The sequence below is a fragment of the Podarcis raffonei genome, chromosome 1, assembly GCF_027172205.1.
Source record: "Podarcis raffonei isolate rPodRaf1 chromosome 1, rPodRaf1.pri, whole genome shotgun sequence".
NCBI classification, from domain to species: domain Eukaryota; kingdom Metazoa; phylum Chordata; class Lepidosauria; order Squamata; family Lacertidae; genus Podarcis; species Podarcis raffonei.
Genome location: NC_070602.1, coordinates 125,319,426 through 125,339,900, shown reverse-complemented (window position 1 = coordinate 125,339,900; position 20,475 = coordinate 125,319,426). Strand labels below are relative to the sequence as shown.

Below are 20,475 nucleotides of genomic sequence, written 5' to 3'. Positions count from 1 at the left end.
GATTCAGAATATTTTTTTTTCTTGTTTTCCTCTTCCAAAAAACTAGGTGCGTCTTATGGTCTGGTGCGTCTTATAGAGCGAAAAATACGGTATCTGTCTTGAGAGCTAATGAATGAATTCTGTTCAGTTAGAATAGCTTAGATTTTGACTACCTTTGACATCTTGCTGGTGGGCACATCTTTATATAGAAAAGCCACATAGAGATATGTGATGGGCATTGCCTAGTAGTGCCTGAAGTTTTTCTGAATTCACCTTTTGTTATAGAATGGTGGTTGTGGTGTTTCTCGCGAAAGGCAATTGAGAATTTCCCCAACTCCTAGCTGACCTTTCAAGGTATCTTTTTTAATAAGAAAGGGATTCTAGCTTCAGGGTGAGCTCCCCCGCCCCCTCTTTAGGGGGTTTGAAAATATCGAGATAAAACAGCCACTCCTTGGCATGTGGCAGCTTGGGATTCAGAGTAGACTCTTTGAGCTCATCCCATTATCAGCCAGCCTGATAAAACACTCAGCCCTTAATACAGTGACTGGGGAGCTACATCTCAGATAGTGTTTCAGCTCTGTGCGAAAGAGATTCTAAAGGGTACTGTTCTGGCGCTTGAGACACCAGCAATTGATTTCTTATTAAGATGTTTGTAACACTGGCAGTACCTCTGGTGCCCTCGAGTTTTAAGTTTTGTTAGCAAGCACAGTTTTCCATGTGTCACAAAGCTTGCAACAACAACAAAAAACACAATAAAAGCAAAATATATCAAAATAATAAAGCATTAACTTAGGCTATTGAAGTTGTGAGGATCGTGGAAGAAATCGTTGGATTTAACCTAAGAAAGTTAATTTGATTTACGTTACAGGGTTCCTTGATCTATTTTCAAGGTGGTTAGTTTATTTCATGTATTTATTAAAACATACCCCACTCCTCCTCATTCCTAAAGCACAACTCAGAACAGCTTACTAAAAATTAAAATCACAATTTCATTTTTTAAATATATATATATTTAAAACAAACATTACAACAAGGTAAAGTACGTGGAGCACTTTGAACATTTGAAAGCACATTCTAAATGCCAAGAATTAAACAAATAGAAACTACACAATGTGTCAGGGAGGGATTTAGGCCGCATTCACACAACAGTTTATTCTGTTTCCCCAGTGTTTTTCTTACAGTTAACTTCTGCATTATGTTTGAATGCTCTTCCAATATAGTAGACTATTGCTCAAGTTTAGCACCCCTTTTCTTTGCAAACTGAAAAGTTCTGTTTGCAAATAACATGGAAATGAGCACTAAACATGCACTATATTTCCAGAAGTGCCTTGTATATCATGTGAAAGCTCAATGTGAACAGTAAGAGGGAAACTAACAGGGAAATGTCGTGAAAGCAGGAAAAACTGCCTTGGAAACCTTAGACATCTCTGCTGTCGAAAAGTGGTCTCTCCCTGTAGCTGGTTCTAATGAATCTTGGTGCATCCTATCATGCCAACAGGCCACCTCCATTCAGCATCATTGGCTGACGTAGGGAGATGTTTGAAAGCTCGTGATATTCTGTCATGATGAGATACATCTCACTAGAACAGGGATTGCCAAACTTCTTGGGATTTTGAGAGAGTGCTGGAGACGCCAGGCACAAAATAAGTGCTGGGGTGTGTGTGGCACCACATAATATGGTTGCAATGGGGAGAATGGCATAACACAAAATTGGATAAGCTGCAGTGCCTGGCAACCTTATGTTCACCATGGGAAGTCAGCCATGTCCTACTGGTCCTGACTGTGGAGATCACACAATATTGATTGTACAGTGGTACCTCGGTTTAAGGGACACGGGTGGTGCTGTGGGTTAAACCACAGAGCCTAGGGCTTGCCGATCAGAAGGTCAGCGGTTCGAATCCCCGCGACGGGGTGAGCTCCCATTGCTCGGTCCCTGCTCCTGCCAACCTAGCAGTTTGAAAGCACATCGAAGTGCAAGTAGATAAATAGGTACTGCTCCAGCGGGAAGGTAAACAGTGTTTCTGTGCACTGCCCTGGTTCGCCAGAAGCGGCTTAGTCATGCTGGCCACATGACCCGGAAGCTGTACTTCCCTTGGCCAATAAAGTGAGATGAGCGCCGCAACCCCAGAGTTGGTCACGACTGGACCTAATGGTCAGGGATCCCTTTACCTTTACCATACCTCGGTTTAAGAACGATTCAGTTTACAAACTCCGCAAAACCGGAAATAGTGTCCCGGTTTGAGAACTTTACCTCAGTCTAAGAACGGAATCCGAATGGTGGAAGGGCAGCGGCGGTGGGAGGCCTCATTAGGGAAAGCGAGCCTCAGTTTAAGAACGGTTTTGGTTTAACAACGGACTTCCGGAATAGATTAAGTTTGTAAACCAAGATACCACTGTACACACACACCGTTGCTGTCTAATAGCAGAGAGGGGAAACATACAAGGTGATCACACCACACTGCCTCTGATTTCACAGAAATTACTTAGAACCTGCCCCATTTGCCCCATAACTTGCTTCTAGGAGGGCTAGAGACTTACTTACTTTGAACAAAAGCTCAAACTCCAGGCACCTGCCCAGTAAAAGTCTTTATGGGCATCATGCGGCCCCGGGGGCGCTGGGTTGGTGACCCCAGCACCAGAGGTTGTAAGAGAGTATGGGAAAAGTAAGCAGGAGGATGACATTTCTAATCATGGACCTTTTATAATTCCTCTCCTCTGTACCTTTAGAATGTTTTTCCCATGAGAAAGAGCCTCTTACTTCTCACATGAACTGATACAAGAAACTCCGCCATTGATCTTTCAACTTGTTGTTTTTGGGTTTTTGCAGACCGAAAGGCAGACCAAAAAACCATACCTATAGAAGCTGGCCGAAAATATGTAAATAGCGCACAGCTGCCTGATGCTTTCCAGTCCTCCCACCCATCTCAGTGCAGTGTTGGTAGGCCGAAGGCAAAGACATCCGTGGTTAAGCCGTCTGTCCCCACAGCCCACCTTGAAATAAAACCAGAGGATTCAGTCAAGAAAAGAGGTAGCTACAAGAGATTTGTTTGCTCTGAAGTGCAACCCAGTGCATTTTTTTTCTTACTTCCAAAGCTTTTATTAACCTTACCAAAAATTCTGTGTAGCCATTCAATTTTAGTAATCTTTAAAAGAAGCACCGTATGTCAATGCTGTTTTTGTCTTCTCTGTAAAGTAGGAGTGGGGAACCTCTGGCCCTCCAGATGTGGTTAGTGTTAAATTGTGGGTGAACATATCAGACAACACAGAGATTCTTCAACAGCTCTTGTTTATTCACAGGCCAGGACAGAACTGAACTGAACTGAAGGGTTCAGTCAGCCTGCTTATATAGAGCTCCAGTACAACGCAACTGTAAAAATTTTCTAAAACTATCCAATCACTGAATGTCAGGGTTTCGATCCCTTATTTGCATAACTATCTACAGTATCCCCCTGCTGGCCCAGGGTGAGAACTTCAGTACATAACACCTAGGCTACATCTCAAAACATCCTGATGACTGGCCACGCTGACATGCACTCCAACATGCCCCAGGGTAAAACCTGGACGCATGTCGTTTGGGGCCGTGTTCCTGCGCAGGGGTGTAGCATTGGGAGGCTGCCAGGACGATCACCCTGGGCACATTTTTTGGGGGGGAGGCACTGCTAACGCTGCCCTCCCCAAGTCAGCCCTGCGCCACTTTGCAAGGCTGGAATCTGATCAGATCCCAGCCTTGCAAAGCAGCACAGGACCCTGTGTCACTTTGCAAGGCTGGGACCATTCCAGCTTTGCAAAGTGGCTCAGGGATGCTGTTGCTCAAGTGGCAACAAGGGCTGAGTTGGTGTGCAGCGGGCTTCATTCACCCGCCTGGTACGCACACATGTGCTCCCTGGGCGCCATGACAACATGCTCCGCTGCTGCTCCTGCGTGAGCACATGCGTCTTTCAGGGCTGTGAGCTCATGGGAGCCAGGTGACTCGCACAAGAGCACAACCCCCCAAACGCGATGTTCCACTTAAATCGGGACAATTGAGGCGTCTGACTGAGTGCTGACTGGGTGTAGTGAGATTTGGGGTCCAGCGATAACTAGAGAGCCACAACTTTCCCAGACCTGCCTTAAGGCAGCCCAAATGTCCTTGGTGGTCATTCTGCCTCTTTATCCATGAAGACCACCATTTTCACGGCTCAGACAAAAATGTATGTAACGAACTGTGTTTTGCATTATCGCTCTAGTATTTCATGGAACGTATCAAGTGCAAATAAACTGTGAGATGCAAGCAAGGTTTGTTCTTTGCTTACTGCTCATGGTTGTTTGGAGTGGTAGGGGAACCCATGAGTCCATGTTCTGATGTAATATTAGGCCAAACCATGGTTTCGCTTGCAGCAGCTCAGCAGGAGATGAGAAGGGGCAAAGCACCTGTGATTTCAGCAACATAGTGGTGCACACATACGAAACTATAGTTTTGTTTGGCTGTGGTTTAAAGTGATGTGATAATCAGGCCAGTATGGCATAATATAAGGGTGAGAGAGAGTTCCTTATCTCTGCCTTCTTCTATCCTCCTCCGCAAGTTGCAGGATTACTGTGTGCAGCAGGCAAGCCCTGTATATTTCATAATACAATTGCCATTTTGCAAATGACAGCTTCTTTACAAGTGGGTGTCGTTCTGGTTGCACAAAGCGCTCGTTGGCGCTACGTCGAATTGCAGCCCAACACATCTGCTGCTGCTTAGTGCAATTTTTTCTCACTTCCAGATTAAATCTGACAGCAGAAGGATAGCTGACGTTTGTTTGCTGTTACAGGTCCGAACATTGAAAAATCTGTAAAAGATCTTCAGCGGTGCACTGTTTCTCTGACAAGATACCGCATGATGATTAAAGAGGAGGTGGATAATTCTGTGAAGAAGATTAAAGCCGCCTTTGCAGAACTACATAGCTGGTAAGTAGGCGAGGGACAAGGAAGTCAGGTGAGATCTTTCAGAAGTCCATTCCGTTAGAGGGCCATTCCAGTCTCACTGGACTTACTTCACAAAGAAAATAAGAGCACTTGAGACCTTGGCACATTTTATGTTCTTTGGTTGCTGGTCTCAGAGGTAAGAATTTCAAGGACCTATTAACCAAGATTTTACCCAAGCAGGTAAATGCAGCTGAGTTATTTTTCATGCCACATTGCGGGAAAGACAGCTCTGTCAATATAAGTTTTGTTCTTGTTATTTCTGAAATGTTTTCCTGTAGCACAGCAACAACAAAACAAATTTGGGATCCCATCCAAACCTGTACCAAAGTTTTGCAACAAAGCAGATGTACAATGCAAAATCTTGGCGCAGATTTGGAGTTGGCCCCAGATTATGGGGTTCATAGTTAATGAAGCCGTGAAAACATTTGGGGAGATAAATCACATATGGGGGTGGGGAAATGATTCTGCCCTCTTTTCACCTTTTGCTGCCAAAATCAGATCACACCCATTCTTTCTATGTAACTAGGACAGTTCTGTTTTATAAACATGTGACTTCTACAGTCCTGTCTAACCTGATGTACAAATAATTTTTCTTCTGAACCTTACCCCTTGCCATTGTGCAGAGGCGAAACTAGTCTTTATTTCACCCGGGTCAAAGACCCAGTTTGGCACCCCCCCCCCACATTTGCATACAAACACACACAGACTGGGAGCCTCATTGGCACCCCAATGGAGGTTTCCCCCAGGGCAAAAAACCTGGCTAGCCCCCCACCCCACATAGCTACAGTACTGCATTGTGGGTGGTGGGCCAATTTCATCACTAGAATAAAAGGGATTATAATTAATAATTTCTTGCGTGCATTTCACCAACAGGTCACAGGGTGGGTAATAATATCCCAAGTTTCACAAGTATTTTGAGGCTGAAACTACACCTAACACACATGCTTGCATAATTTGTATCATAGGTAAAGGTAAAGGGACCCCTGACCATTAGGTCCAGTCGTGACTGACTCTGGGGTTGCGGCGCTCATCTCGCTTTATTGGCCGAGGGAGCCGGCGTACAGCTTCCGGGTCATGTGGCCAGCATGACTAAGCCACTTCTGGTGAACCAGAGCAGCGCACGGAAACGCCGTTTACCTTCCTGCCGGAGTGGTACCTATTTATCTACTTGCACTTTGACGTGCTTTCGAACTGCTAGGTTGGCAGGAGCAGGGACCGAGCAATGGGAGCTCACCTCGTCACGGGAATTCAAACCGCCGACCTTCTGATCGGCAAGCCCTAGGCTCTGTGGTTTAACCCACAGCGCCACCCGCGTCCCTATTTGTATCATACCTGACTTTTAATTTAGTTTATCTGTATTTCAACTTGTTCAATTGCTTTCAGTTTTATTTATTTTTGTATAAAACAACTAGCAAATGTGAATAATGATGATGATGATGCTTCTCTTGAGAGAGATCAAGAGCAGTTGGAGGGGGGGCTGCAGGGTTTTTTTAGCAAAGCAGTACATACAGAGAATGGGAGCTGCTGAACCCTTTCTCACTCCAGCCATTTTTACAAGGTTGCAGACTCCTGCAGCTGCTTTTGATTTTAGAAATGTTCCAGGCGAAGAAACACACACACAGAACGGCCTGCTATCTAGTTTCATCTTTAGCAGCCGAGGGCACAAAGCCAATGATAGCAGCTCCAACAGGAAGTCTTCTATCTATGTCTGACTTTCTAATTCTCACCATGTTTCTGATAGGAAGACACTGATTCTGAATGAGCAGATTCCCACTGCTGCCTCCCTCCTCGTCCCTGCTCCAAATAGTCACCTAATCAAAAAACGATGCTCTTCCTGTCCTTTTAGCATACATGTGGTGGGTGGCGTGTACTGCAGTAATAAAACAAAAGATAGGTAAAGGTAAAGGGACCCCTGACCATGAGGTCCATTCGTGACCAACTCTGGGGTTGCGGCGCTCATCTCGCTTTATTGGCCGAGGGAGTCGGCGTACAGCTTCCGGGTCATGTGGCCAGCATGACTAAGCCGCTTCTGGCGAACCAGAGCAGCACACAGAAACATCCTTTACCTTTCCACCAGAGTGGTACCTATTTATCTACTTGCACTTTGACGTGCTTTTGAACTGCTAGGTTGGCAGGAGCAGGGACTGAGCAACGGGAGCTCACCCCGTCACGGGGATTTGAACCACCGACCTTCTGATCGGCAAGCCCTAGGCTCTGTGTTTTAGACCACACCGCCACCCGCGTCCCTTAAAAATAGGGAGGACTTATTTCCTAGCTTTAAAGGAGCCAGATATAATTTTTTAAAAGAGAAAGAGAAAAAATGTTGTCTAAATATAAAAGCATGCCAGGATGGGATACGCACATGTGTGTATACACACACACACATATTTGCATGCAGTAGAGTTTTCACTGCACCTGCAAAACGGAAGCTGTCCCTCTGCTGTCACTGGATGATTGCATACAGATGTGATGCAGCTGTTTGCTCTGCTGACTAGTAGGCCCCTCAGCGACTTGGTCAGAAGGACCAAGTGCATTGTGTTTAGCAGTGAAAAGCCACTTTGTAGCATGGTCTGTGTAGCACAGCAGGGCTGCAGTGGGAAGAAGACATCACCCCTGTGGGGAGAGCAGGGGATCCAAGAGATCCATTGCATGATCTGGAGTGGTCCCATTGGACACAGCAGGGCTTAGTTTCTGAGTTAAGTGTGCACTCGCATGAGTGCATCAGCACAGCCCTGATCTCACCTGCCCAGTACCTTTCAGGTAAGCCGCAAATTACTGCTTTGCTACCAATGAAAAGTAAACATCTGTTCCTAGGACCGTTTGGCCTGTCGTTTGCCACCGTTGCAAAGCAAACTGTGGGAAAGAAATTACCTAGATGTCATTGTGTTATGTGCAGATCTGACCGGAGAAACAGCTCGCCTCCTTTTGCCTCTCAAACGTTTCCATGCACCAAATGGCTTAGGCCAAGCATTAAGTTCAGTGTATTTAAATATTTGGAAATGTGCAGATAGTACTTTCAGAGCTTCACCAGATGCTTTCAAGAAATTGGTTCCAGAATAACACTGCGGGTGCGGGAGGGAGGCAGAGAGAGGAGTAATTCCAGACGCTATTATCAATCCTAAGAAAACTTATATAGAATGAATCCACGAGCAATAAAAAGCAGGAAGTGTGTGGAAAGCCAAAGTCAGCACTGATAGAATTCTTTTACTTACATACAAGAGGCGAGGGGTGTGGTATTAGCTGTATAAACAGCAGAACAGTTTAGTTCTGCTGGGTAAGGAAAATAGGGTGGCTAATGTTTGCTTTCAGTCCAACATTGTGTTCAGGCTCTGTCTATATTTATACAACATAGTGTCAGAGCGAAGACTAACTGGGCCATCCACAAACTTTGCAACAAACAAACATACAAGGGAAATTCTTCAAGCCTAATTGGGCCTCTTGAGACACTTCCTGCTGTTTCTGATAGGGCAGAGGTCTGCAGTTGAGAAGTCAGGTCTGTAAGAAACTAATTTTGAGTTCAAGTCACTTCTAGAGCACACAGCTGCAATCTTTGCTACCTCACACCCCACCCTCTGCTTCTACGTGAAGGTAAAGGGACCCCTGACCATTTGGTCCAGTCATGACCGACTCTGGGGTTGCGGCACTCATCTCGCTTTATTGGCCAAGGGAGCCGGCGTACAGCTTCCTGGTCATGTGGCCAGCATGACTAAGCTGCTTCTGGCGAACCAGAGCAGTTCACGGAAACGCCGTTTACCTTCCCGCCAGAGTGGTACCTATTTATCTATTTGCACTTTGATGTGCTTTCAAACTGCTAGGTGGGCAGGAGCAGGGACTGAGCAACGGGAGCTCACCCCATCGCCGGGATTCAAACCGCTGACCTTCTGATTGGCAAGCCCTGGGCTCTGTGGTTTAACCCACAGCGCCACCCGCGTCCCTGCTTCTAGGTAGCAGCATCTTTTGCAGAATTTGATTTCTAGCCCTCTGAATGCTGGCCTCTGAGTTTTTTCCAGACATTTTCCAGACATCTACTCTGGATAAACAACCAAAGATGGGTGACTACCCTTTTGTATGCTGCAGGCTTAGAACATTAAACTAAATCTTCCCAAAGTGCAGAGAGCTTGGGGAGAGCGCTGTGTAGGCAGCCTGCTTTCCTTCATGCATCCAGGCTATGATCCTGCAAAACAAAAGTGTTCATTATGTGTTTGGCCAGCAGTTGCAAAGGTTAGGGTGAAACAACCCACTTTGCAAAATGTTGGATCCAATTATTTTTATAGAATAGAGTTTTTTGTTACAGTGTGTTCAGGTATTTTAACTATATCCTAGGGAGCTTCCTCTTGGACTTTGGCCCAGTTGCTTTATATTATATCACATGTTTAAATCTCTCCCCCACCCCCCCAGCAAGCTTAATTCTTGTATCAAGAATAAGAATGAAGCATAATCTGGTTTGTTATTCAAATCTTGTGCACAATGGATATAGCTGAGGTAATAATGGAACAGTGTTGTATTCCAGAGCTTGGCAATGATTATGTAATTTAATGGCTATCCTCCTGGGGTCCTAGCTGAATAGAGAGCCTGCCTACATGTTTCCACCCAGCCAGGCAGTGGTTCTATTCATCAGTCATTTGACAAAGCTTCTAATCACTTTCCTAGATCTGCAATCATGCATATATTTGCATTAAGCACCCAGGTACCGTATTTTTTCGCTCTATAAGACGCACCAGACCACAAAACGCACCTAGTTTTTGGAGGAGGAAAACAAGAAAAAAAATATTTTGAATCTCAGAAGCCAGAACAGCAAGAGGGATCGCTGTGCAGTGAAAGCAGCAATCCCTCTTGCTGTTCTGGCTTCTGTGATAGCTGCGCAGCCTGCATTCGCTCCATAAAACGCGCACACATTTCCCCTTACTTTTTAGGAGGGAAAAAGTGAGTCTTATAGAGCAAAAAATACGGTAATTATTTTGTCTCTTGCTATGCACATTCCATTGGAAGAGATGCAAAGCTCGTACAGTTGAAGGGGCCTCTTTTTGTCTCATAAATGAACAAAAAGTAGTTTCACTAGATTTAGGGTTTGAGATGCCACTTGACAATCAACTAATCTTGTTTCCTAAAAAATATTTCCAGTTCTAAGCATTCATCTAAACATACACAATTATTTTTATTAGTGCTTTACCCGAATTCCTTTTCTACACTCCATGCAAATGCAGCAGTTGTTGCAGCAGCAGTGAAAAGATCCTTTGGCCTTAACCTGCAAATTTACATGTGGGGTGTGGGCCTTTTGTTGATGTTTTTATCAGCATTTCTGGAAGTCCCCCCCCCCCCATGTACTACATACCGTATTTTTCGCTCTATAGGACGCACCGGACTATAGGACCATAGGAGGGGGAGAACAGGGGGAAAAATTCTCCCTCTCTCTACTCAGCGACCTTTCAGCGAAGCGGCAGGAGAAACGGAGCCCCTTCCATTCCTCCTCCCGCTTCACTGAAGGGGCGCTGCACAGAGAGGGAAAACTGTGCAGCGCTTCTCCAGCGAAGCGAACCCTGGAGAGCAAGAGGGATCGGTGTGCACCGACCCCTCTCGCTCTCCAGGCTTCAGGCGGCTATCTGCAAGCCTTCGGAGCACAGCAGGAACTCTTGCTGTGCTCCTAAGGCTTGTGGATAGCTGCCTGAAGCCCCCGGAGCGCAGCGGGAGTTCCCTGTGCTCCGGGGGCTTCAGGCGGCTTCAGCAAAAGCAACACGAAGCCTCCGGAGCGCAGGGGGAGCTGTCCCTCTGCGCTTCGGAGGCTTTGCATTGCTGTCGCTGAAGCCAAGGAGCCTGCATTCGCTCCATAGGACACACACACATTTCCCCTTCATTATTGGAAGGGGGAAAGTGCGTCCTATAGAGCGAAAAATACGGTAATCACTATGGCATGGTGGTGCTGATGTTCCAAAGATTATCTGTGCAAGTGGATATGCTCCTTCCTTTCCACCCTCATTTTAGTTTGTTTTCATTTGTGTGGGTGCAGAAGCCAGCAGAGCTCTAGAATGCAGAATTCCCACTAATAAAATTTCTCACTAGATGGGGGATTTGAAGCAGCAATGAAACCATTTATGTTGTTTATTCTAGGCAGCCAACTTCCAATAACACTGTGAGCCAAGTTCTCCGTATGGGGAGGGAGAGAGAGACATTTTTTTGGCCTTTTGGAAACAGCAGGAAGCCAGCCCGAATTAGCAATTGCCACACAAAACCTGGATCTTCTCTGAGATGATTTCATGCTATCTTTAGAGACCTTCCCAATCATGCATTGGCTGCTTAATTTGCCATGGGCAAGCACTCAACATACACTTCAGATTTCACAGTGCTGTCTCTTACTTCAAAGGACCATGATAGCCATGTTCAAATATATAAAAGGATGTCACATAGAGGAGGGAGAAAGGTTGTTTTCTGCTGCTCCAGAGAAGCGGACACGGAGCAATGGATCCAAACTACAAGAAATAAGATTCCACCTAAACATTAGGAAGAACTTCCTGACAGTAAGAGCTGTTCGACAGTGGAATTTGCTGCCAAGGAGTGTGGTGGAGTCTCCTTCTTTGGAGGTCTTTAAGCAGAGGCTTGACAACCATATGTCAGGAGTGCTCTGATGGTCTTTCCTGCTTGGCAGGGGGTTGGACTCGATGGCCCTTGTGGTCTATTCCAACTCTATGATTCTATGATTCTATGTAACTTTGCCTGTGAGAAGTAAATCAGAGCAAAGGCAGAGACACATATCTAAAGAGAATTCACAGCAGATTTTTCCTGACATTGCAATGTTTGTGACAGACAGACATATCACGGATTCCGTCATCAGTCCTGTCCCTTCTCACTTTTTCCCTTTTCCTTCTGCCCTAATTTTTGCCCCCAGTTGTGCAATATGTACCTCTATCTGCTGATATGTTCATCCTTTATCTTTTTAATAAATAAATAAACAGCAGCAGCATTTAAACACTGTTGCAGAACTGCTCTGGAGACTGAGCATTTAGGCGATTTCATGGGTGCAAACAGGTCAGCGCTACTCACGGCAAGCCCATGCTGCAAACTTGCAAAATCATCCGCCTCGCCAGCAAACATTCCCACCCCCACTCCCCAAATCCAACAACCAGCTTGATGCTGGGGAGAAAGTTCGGATTGATTTTGTTAAGTTGTGGGTGAACATATCAGACGACACAGCGATTCTTCAAACAGCTCTTGTTTATTCACAGGCCAGAACAGAACTGAACTGAAGGGTTCAGCCAGCTTGCTTATATAGAGCTCCACTAGAACGCAACAGTAACCATTTTCTGTAACTATCCAATCACTGAACGTCACTTTCAATCCCTTATTTGCATATGTGGACCTGAGTGAAAACTATCTACAGTATCCCCCTGCTGGCCCAGGGTGAGAACTTCAGTACATAACAGATTTGGTGAAAGTGCTTCCAAACTTTACCCACTACTGAACACCGGTATTATTTTACCCCACAAAAATGTGAGAATAGTTATTGGTCACTGTAAAAGCCTTGTTCTTGTTGTTGGTTGTTATTCTTGGCATCCATCTGTCTCAAGAGACAGTGGAGTGTGCCTCCAGGGGTGAAGTGAAACCGCTGCATTAACAGCATCGAAGTGACCACACACCCCCGGGCGCAATCCTGGACAGTGTGTTTGGAGGTCCTGGGCTAACCAGACAACAAGACCTCCCTCTCGGCCTCACTGATTTGGCCCAAAGGAATGCAGAGCAATACGTTTGGCACCAGCTTGGCTGCAGGAGTTGCCAGAAGGAGGCTACAAGGTGCCATCTATTCGTCTTAGAGACTGCACTCCGGATTTGTGTAGAATTTACTCCTTAGCCTCCTCTTCTCCCGAAGATATCCTGCACAGCAATGGAGGGAGGAGGCTGACTGATTAAGAAATATGTTTTCTCTTGAGTAGGAAGGGACCACTGATTCAGCCCATCTTGTTAAGTTGTGGGTGAACATATCAGACGACACAGCGATTCTTCAAACAGCTTTTGTTTATTCACAGGCCAGAACAGAACTGAACTGAAGGGTTCAGCCAGCCTGCTTATATAGAGCTCCACTAGAATGCAACAGTAACCACTTTCTGTAACTATCCAATCACTGAACGTCACTTTCAATCCCTTATTTGCATATGTGGACCTGAGTGAAAACTATCTACAGTATCCCCCTGCTGGCCCAGGGTGAGAACTTCAGTACATAACACATTTGATCCCTGGTTCCCTGTAAACGCATACCAAACCCCAAGAGCTGCTATCTGAGCCCAAGCTGGTCTCCCCTGGCTCCGCATGAGCAAACATACCCCACCACGACGCATGATGTTACCACTGTATTGCACTGTACCACACTGTTCCTGTTATAAGAAAAAACTGCTCCTTCTTATAATAGTTCCCTAAAATCCCCTACACTCTCTCTCAAGCTGAAGAGCTAGGAGAAATTGCCACCGAGTTCCAAGTCAAACCCTTTAAAAATATATTAAATAGGAATTGGGGAGTGGAGGGAGGGAGAGAGAGAGAGACAATAGCTGCCCAGTATTGTAATGGTTTTGCAGTAATATCTCATACCACGCAGAAGGAAGATGGGGGTGTTTGTAACTGGGTCACTGGGATCCGTCATGGGCAAGTAACATGGGGGGGTGCTTGGCGCTGCCCCAGCTGCCAGACCTCTTCATTTTTACAGATGTTCCTTCCTGATACTGGACCAACATTCTGACCAGCAGCACTTAGAGAACCTATACAAAGGGCGCCATCTGCTGGAGATTGCATCTCAGCTGCGCCCAAAGCCGAATCGCTAAATCAAATCCAGACCACAAAAAACGATTTTCCCAATAGGTGCAGGAAATAATATGCACTAATGCTAATTTAAGACATGCTTGCAGAACCGGGGGGGGGGGGTAGGCAGCAAAATAGCAGCACCCACACAGGAGGGAGAGGTATTGGCAGGCTCTGTGTAACCCCAAGTTTGCAGATTCTCAAAAAAGCAAAGGGGTTTGGGAATAGAACGGCATTGCTGAAATAGGAGGACAGAAGCAAACGCGTATGCAGGGTAGAATGAACTGCCTTACTGTCTGGATAGGCCGCTCTATATTGCACATTCCACATTGGGGTTGTAGAGCCCCATGAGTAGAAACGTTCTTCAACTACCAAGACATGAAAGCACTGCAGGAGCTCAAATCTGTTGCTGCTTTACAAGAGAAGAATTCTAAGATTCTGCCCAGGAGGAACATCTTTTTTCAAAATGCCTTGGGGGCTACGCTATGTTTAATGAGACTGTTTCCTACACCTATTCGGAACACCTCCTTTTGTGATGTGCCCTTTTGTGACATTTTTTGTTGTTGTCGTTTAGTCGTGTCCGGCTCTTCGTGACCCCATGGACCAGAGCATGCCAGGCACTTCTGTCTTCCACTGCCTCCCACAGTTTGGTCAAACTCATGCTGGTAGCTTCGAGGACACTGTCCAACCATCTTGTCCTCTGTCGTCCCCTTCTCCTTGTGCCCTCCATCTTTCCCAACATCAGGGTCTTTTCCAGGCAGTCTTCTCTTCTCATGAGGTGGCCAAAGTCTTGGAGCCTCAGCTTCAGGATCTGTCCTTCCAGTGAGCACTCAGTGCTGATTTCCTTCAGAATGGAGAGGTTTGATCTTCTTGCAGTTCATGGGACTCGCAAGAGTCTCCTCCAGCACCATAATTCAAAAGCATCAATTCTTCGGCGATCAGCCTTCTTTATGGTCCAGCTCTCACTTCCATACATCACTACTGGGAAAACCATAGCTTTTACTATACAGACCTTTGTTGGCAAGGCGATGTCTCTACTTTTTAAGATGCTGTCTAGGTTTGTCATTTTAGGCATTCTTAAAATATTTATTAGGTGAAGAAGCTGGTTAAAATGGACAGGTAAAGATAAAGGACCCCTGGGTGGTTAAGTCCAGTCAAAGGTGACTATGGGGTGCGCATAGTCCATGTTTATGATGATTTATATCCCTCCTTTAGATGGAAAGATTCTCAAGGTTTAATGCAGAAACACACACACACCAGTCCGTATCAGTATCCCCTCCCTCTGAGCTAACCACACATTGGTTACAGCAGCCATAGCAGCAAAATATAACCAGTCCTGGCATGATGTGACTGTAGCTTGTTTTGTAAGGCTGCAGTCCTGGGCACACTTTCCTGTGTGTTCAGTGATGCTTGCTTCTGAGTTGATATATGTAGGACTTGCATGGGAAACCTGGGGCAAAATACCATCACCACTAGCCAAATTGTGGCATTTGTAATCACTGTGTTCTGTTGGTAACAGCCAAGTAATTCTCTTAAGATAAATTGCACAGGCTTGAATTTAATAAAGTAGTGACATATGATGAACTACTATCACGGCACTCAGAAATTTGCCCATGCTTTATATCTTCCCAGAAATTGCTTATAATATATGCCCAAATTGCCAAGGTACTGTCCGTATGTCCTTCGAAAGAATATAATTATTTAAATCTCATGTTTTTAATTTTCAGTATCATAGACAAAGAAGTCTCTTTAATGGCAGAAGTTGACAAAGTTAAAGAGGAAGCCAGTAAGTAAAGATGAAAGTAAATGGGGAATGTTGTATGCTTTGAAACAATTGGGAAGGAGTGTTTATAGCTGCTTTTGCAGAAATAAAAGCAATCATTCATCTATTCAGAAGCAGCATTGTGTGTTTCACCACATAAAGTTTTTGGATTGCAGATAGAATTGCACCTAGGTTTTGTGCCGGATGTTCTGGCCTGAAATTGCACTTTAAAGAGTTATGAGGGTTGCTGTGAATTCAACCATCTACACATGGTTATTGGATTGAGAGTAAGGTTTGAAATGTTAACCACCCCCCTCTCCAAAAAAGCAAGTTTCTAACTATGAAAGTAGGCTTTAATGGAATTGGGTGAATTCTCACAAGCCAAAAGCATGGGCAGAGAGGGCTGGGGTCACAGTGGGATTTGTAGTGTTCAACGCCAGGGCTGTCTTGCACACCTCTTTGCGGAAGATTGCACCCAGTCTCACACAAGTGGATTTGGGCAACCTTGCTCACACCACATCTCAGGTTTTTCCTGAGAGTGTGGTTGCCTCCAGGAGAGCTTTTTCAAGAACTGCCAGGTGTTGCAGGTGCCACAAGGAAAGTAAGTGGCCGAGAAGTGGGCATTCCCACCAACCTGTCAAAGTTGGCCTGTGAAGGGTGCAGAGATTGTGGATCTGGCCTGCAGGCAAAGTACAATTTCCGTTCTGACATTAAATGCACATTAAACTTTTGTTGGCATTTAAGGTGCTGGTTTTAACCTTTAAAGCACTATACGGCCTAGGACCCTCATACCTACGGGACCGCCTCTCCTGGTATGTCCCACAGAGGAACTTACAGTCTTCAAACAAAAACATCCTGAAGGTCCCAGGCCACAGAGAGGTTAGGCTGGCCTCAACTAGAGCCAGGGCTTTTTCGGCTGTGGCTCCGATCTGGTGGAACGCTCTGTCACAAGAGACTAGGGCCCTGTGGGACTTGACATCTTTCCGCAGGGCCTGCAAGACGGAGCTGTTCCACCAGGCCTTTGGTCAGGGCACAGCCTGACTCCCTCCTTTGGCAATCTTCACAGAACTTTAGCCTAATGGTTGCCATCAATTTGATTTGAATTAATTTTATAATGAAATGATTTTAGAATGTTGTACTATTTTATTGTTGTTAGCCGCCCTGAGCCCGGCTTCGGCTGGGGAGGGCGGGATATAAATAAAAAATTTATTATTATTATTATTATTATTATTATTATTATTATTATTATTATTATCATCATCATCACCTTCTTGTTTGGCAGTGGAAATCTTAACCGCTCGTCAGAAAAAAGCTGAAGAATTGAAGAGGTTAACAGATTTAGCTAGCCAAATGGCAGAGTCTCAGTTGGCTGAACTGAGGGCTGAAATTAAGGTTAGTCTGTGTGGCCATTTCTTTTGAGGTCGTCCATGCCTTCTTTCTTATAGCGTACGAACCAGACACACAATAATTCATTCCTCAAATAGAGGGTTGGTGTTTTTTTCAAAACAAAGTGCAGATCTGACTTCCTAGGTAGGTCATAGAATCATAGAATTCCCAGCCCCCGGCAATACAGGGAACTCAGCTAAAGCATCCATGAATTTCACTTAATGTCATGAAATTAAAAGGTTGGTCTCTATTGAACCCAGAGATAGTAAAAGCAAGATTTAAACTCTTCCTTCTGGTCTTTTGCCCTTAGAGAAATATTCCCTGAACCATGCATGTACTGCAGTAACTCTGCTGCAGTTCTTAACATTTTGTTTTATTCCCTACCTCGATTATGCCTCTGTCCCCAATTATGTATCTGTCCCCAATTATGCATCTATGCTGCTGTTTAGGTAAAGGTAAAGGACCCCTGACCATTAGGTCCAGTTGTGACCAACTCTGGGGTTGCAGCGCTCATCTCGCTTTACTGGCCGAGGGAGCTGGCGTACAGCTTCTGGGTCATGTGGCCAGCATAATTAAGCCGCTTCTGGCGAATCAGAGCAGCGCACGGAAACGCCGTTTACCTTCCCGCCGGAGTGGTACCTATTTATCTACTTGCACTTTGACGTGCTTTCGAACTGCTAGGTTGGCAGGAGCAGGGACCGAGCAATGGGAGCTCACCTCGTCGCAGGGATTCGAACCGCCAACCTTCTGATCAGCGAGTCCTAGGCTCTGTGGTTTAACCCACAGCACCACCCGTGTCCCTATGCTGCTGTTTACAGATTACCTATTGGAGTTAGCATTGTTCTTACGCTGGCTATTGAAATGTATGTGGATGTGGATATGGATATAGATATAGAGAGATGCACACATTTTGATGTGTGTATGAACATGGAGTGGTAATCAAAACAAGAGATGTGGGGTGGGATTGCAGGACCATCACACAGACGTTGGACATTGCTTGTGAATACATTAGTGATGAGCAACAACAAAAAAACGCCATTCATAGTTTCCCTCCCAGTGTTGCAAAAGTTTTGGATTTTTTTTTGAAGTTTGTGCTCAACCTCCTCTGCGCTAGAGCACAGGATCATCCTTCAATCAGTGCCGGATTTACGTATAAGCTAAACAAGCTATAGCTTAGGGCCCCACTCTCTTGGGGGCCCCCAAAATATTTAAAGGGGAAAAAACCTGAATGTACATTTCCAAAATATAAGATAAAAAACAAATAAAATAAAACCTACATACAGCAACAGCGTTTTGTGTTGTTTAGGCTCCTATGATGTAAGTAATGGGCCACGCCTGCTCACCTGCTCCCTAAAATATCACATATAAAGGGCCCCATTACCTTCAGTGGCTTAGGGCCTCGTCAAACCTAAATCCGGCCCTGCCTTCAATCCACTTTTTTTCTTTTAACAACTGAAAAGCATTTCCCAGATCATGAGATGGAAGGGTGTTGTTCTTTTCGTGCTGCAACAATAGGTGTGGGGACATTTCATAAAAGCCTAACCCGACACTTTAAGACCGGAGTGTTCTGCTCTCCAAAAGGCTCAAGATTCAGCAGATGAGGCTCTAAAATTATTTTGGGCAGGCTTTTTTCACATCTCCTTTATTACCTGGTGCAGTTTATAACTTAAGTCATACCCCCCCACACTACCTTGCAGCATTTTGTAAGCGAACGTAAATATGATGAAGAATTGGGAAGATCTGCCCGCTTTTCCTGTGACATAGAACAGCTGAAGACTGAGATTCTGCAGTGCGGAGAACGTAAGTCATGGTGCTTCTGACTAAGCCTTGTGTAGATTCTTGATTCCCTTGTACAGCTTGTACCTTTCTGACTGCATTTCTTCTTGGCAAGCTGGGTGGGCAAAGTGTGTGTGTGCTATAGTCTCTTCCTCATTCAACTATCCCACCTTTGAACAAAATAGGCTTTCACAAGCTTCTGCCTTGATGGTTGGTCACTTGGCAAGGTAGAAGATGACCAGATGACCTGCTTCTAAAACGGATTGGATAATTTGAAAATATGATTGAAGGAATCCAGCTGTTCTTTTATTCTGTGCAGTGTATCTATTACAGAGGCTGATAAACGCCATGCCTGAATAACCCAAAAGAATATGAACTTGTATTTAAGTCCAAATGAAACTGAACAGAGGAATATATGGTAAAAATTAAGTCCAAGGGCCAGCAGATGTCACTCACTACTGTTTTCCTGAAATAAATTCTCTAAATTGATTGAGATCTGACTTATTTGGCTTATATTTAAGAAACAAAACATTTAAAAGTGGGCCATGATAATATCTGCGCTGAAGTATCCAACTGGAATTGATAAAGCACAGTTAATATGGTTTTAAGTGTTGTATTTAAACATATCCAAAACTTTACTCGGAATATTATTTTTATTATCTTGGATGACTGTTGGTTGCCAAATCACAGCACACAGCAACAAAAAAGGGACTCCTTTCTGCCCTCAGTTTAACTTGTTGCCATTTTGGAACCAAAAGCTCTCTTTTGTGATTGTGAGCGTTGGGCATTTTTCTCCCTTGTAGTTTCTCACCCAAAGAACAATTATTCCTCAAGAACACCTTCCGGCCCACTGCTGCAGTCGACGTCTTTGCGCACAGCAACCACCATACCAAGCACATACATCCAAAAATCTTCAAATCGAATTCGTGCCAAGACTCCTGATGGCAAAGCAGCAACACCTAAAGTCTCCAACCAAGTTAGCACAAACACCACAGAATCTTCTCCTCAGACCATTTCAACAAACAAACAGGTAAGGTACAGAAAATAATAGTGGCTTTCAATCCCTACCAATATCTCGTATCTTGTTTTTGTTTTAAGAAAAGACCAAAACGTTTCTCAAAGTTTGTAATTTATTATCCACTGCCCTTAACTTCCCTGGAATCAGAAACTCAGTAATATCAAGCTATCCCCTACTTTCATATTATCAGTCCTGCACTGGGTAGAAACAGGGACGCAGGTGGCGCTGTGGTCTAAACCACTGAGTCTCTTGGGCTTGCTGATCAGAAGGTCAGCGGTTTGAATCCCTGCGTTTCCGTGCCCTCTGGTTTCTGTCATGGTGTTCCATTGCACCAGAAGCAGTTTAGTCATGCTGACCACATGACCTGGAAGCTGTCTGTGGACAAATGCTGGCTCCCTCGGCCTGAAAGTGAGATGAGCACTGCAACCCCATTGTCGCCTTTGACTGGACTTAACTGTCCAGGGGTCCTTTACCTTTTTTATTTTTACCTGCAGCACAACACCCACTAGAATTAATTTGATTTGGTTTTGAAAGTTGTTGTTGTTGTTGTTTAGTCGTTTAGTCGTGTCGACTTTTCATGACCCCATGGACCAGAGCACGCCAGGCACTCCTGTCTTCCACTGCCTCCCACAGTTTGGTCAAACTCATGCTGGCAGCTTCGAGAACACTGTCCCACCATCTCGTCCTCTGTCGTCCCCTTCTCCTTGTGCCCTCCATCTTTCCCAGCATCAGGGTTTTTTCCAGGGAGTCTTCTCTTCTCATGAGGTGGCCAAAGTATTGGAGCCTCAGCTTCAGGATCTGTCCTTCCAGTGAGCACTCAGGGCTGATT

General features: G+C 45.1%; 1 protein-coding gene and 1 long non-coding RNA gene across 3 annotated transcripts in view; both read left to right on the top strand.

Moving 5' to 3' along the window:
• Positions 1–20,475, top strand: part of LOC128399731 (uncharacterized) — a 212,623-nt gene that overhangs the window by 176,172 nt on the left and 15,976 nt on the right. The window lies entirely within an intron of this gene.
• Positions 1–20,475, top strand: part of SPATS2L (spermatogenesis associated serine rich 2 like) — a 70,874-nt gene that overhangs the window by 48,092 nt on the left and 2,307 nt on the right. For both annotated transcript variants that reach the window (XM_053361256.1, XM_053361248.1), the window contains exons 6-11: positions 2,807–3,007; positions 4,773–4,908; positions 15,432–15,490; positions 16,749–16,858; positions 18,550–18,652; positions 19,432–19,658. In XM_053361256.1, the coding sequence (XP_053217231.1) occupies positions 2,807–3,007; positions 4,773–4,908; positions 15,432–15,490; positions 16,749–16,858; positions 18,550–18,652; positions 19,432–19,658 (836 nt within the window). The remainder of the gene's footprint in view (positions 1–2,806; positions 3,008–4,772; positions 4,909–15,431; positions 15,491–16,748; positions 16,859–18,549; positions 18,653–19,431; positions 19,659–20,475) is intronic.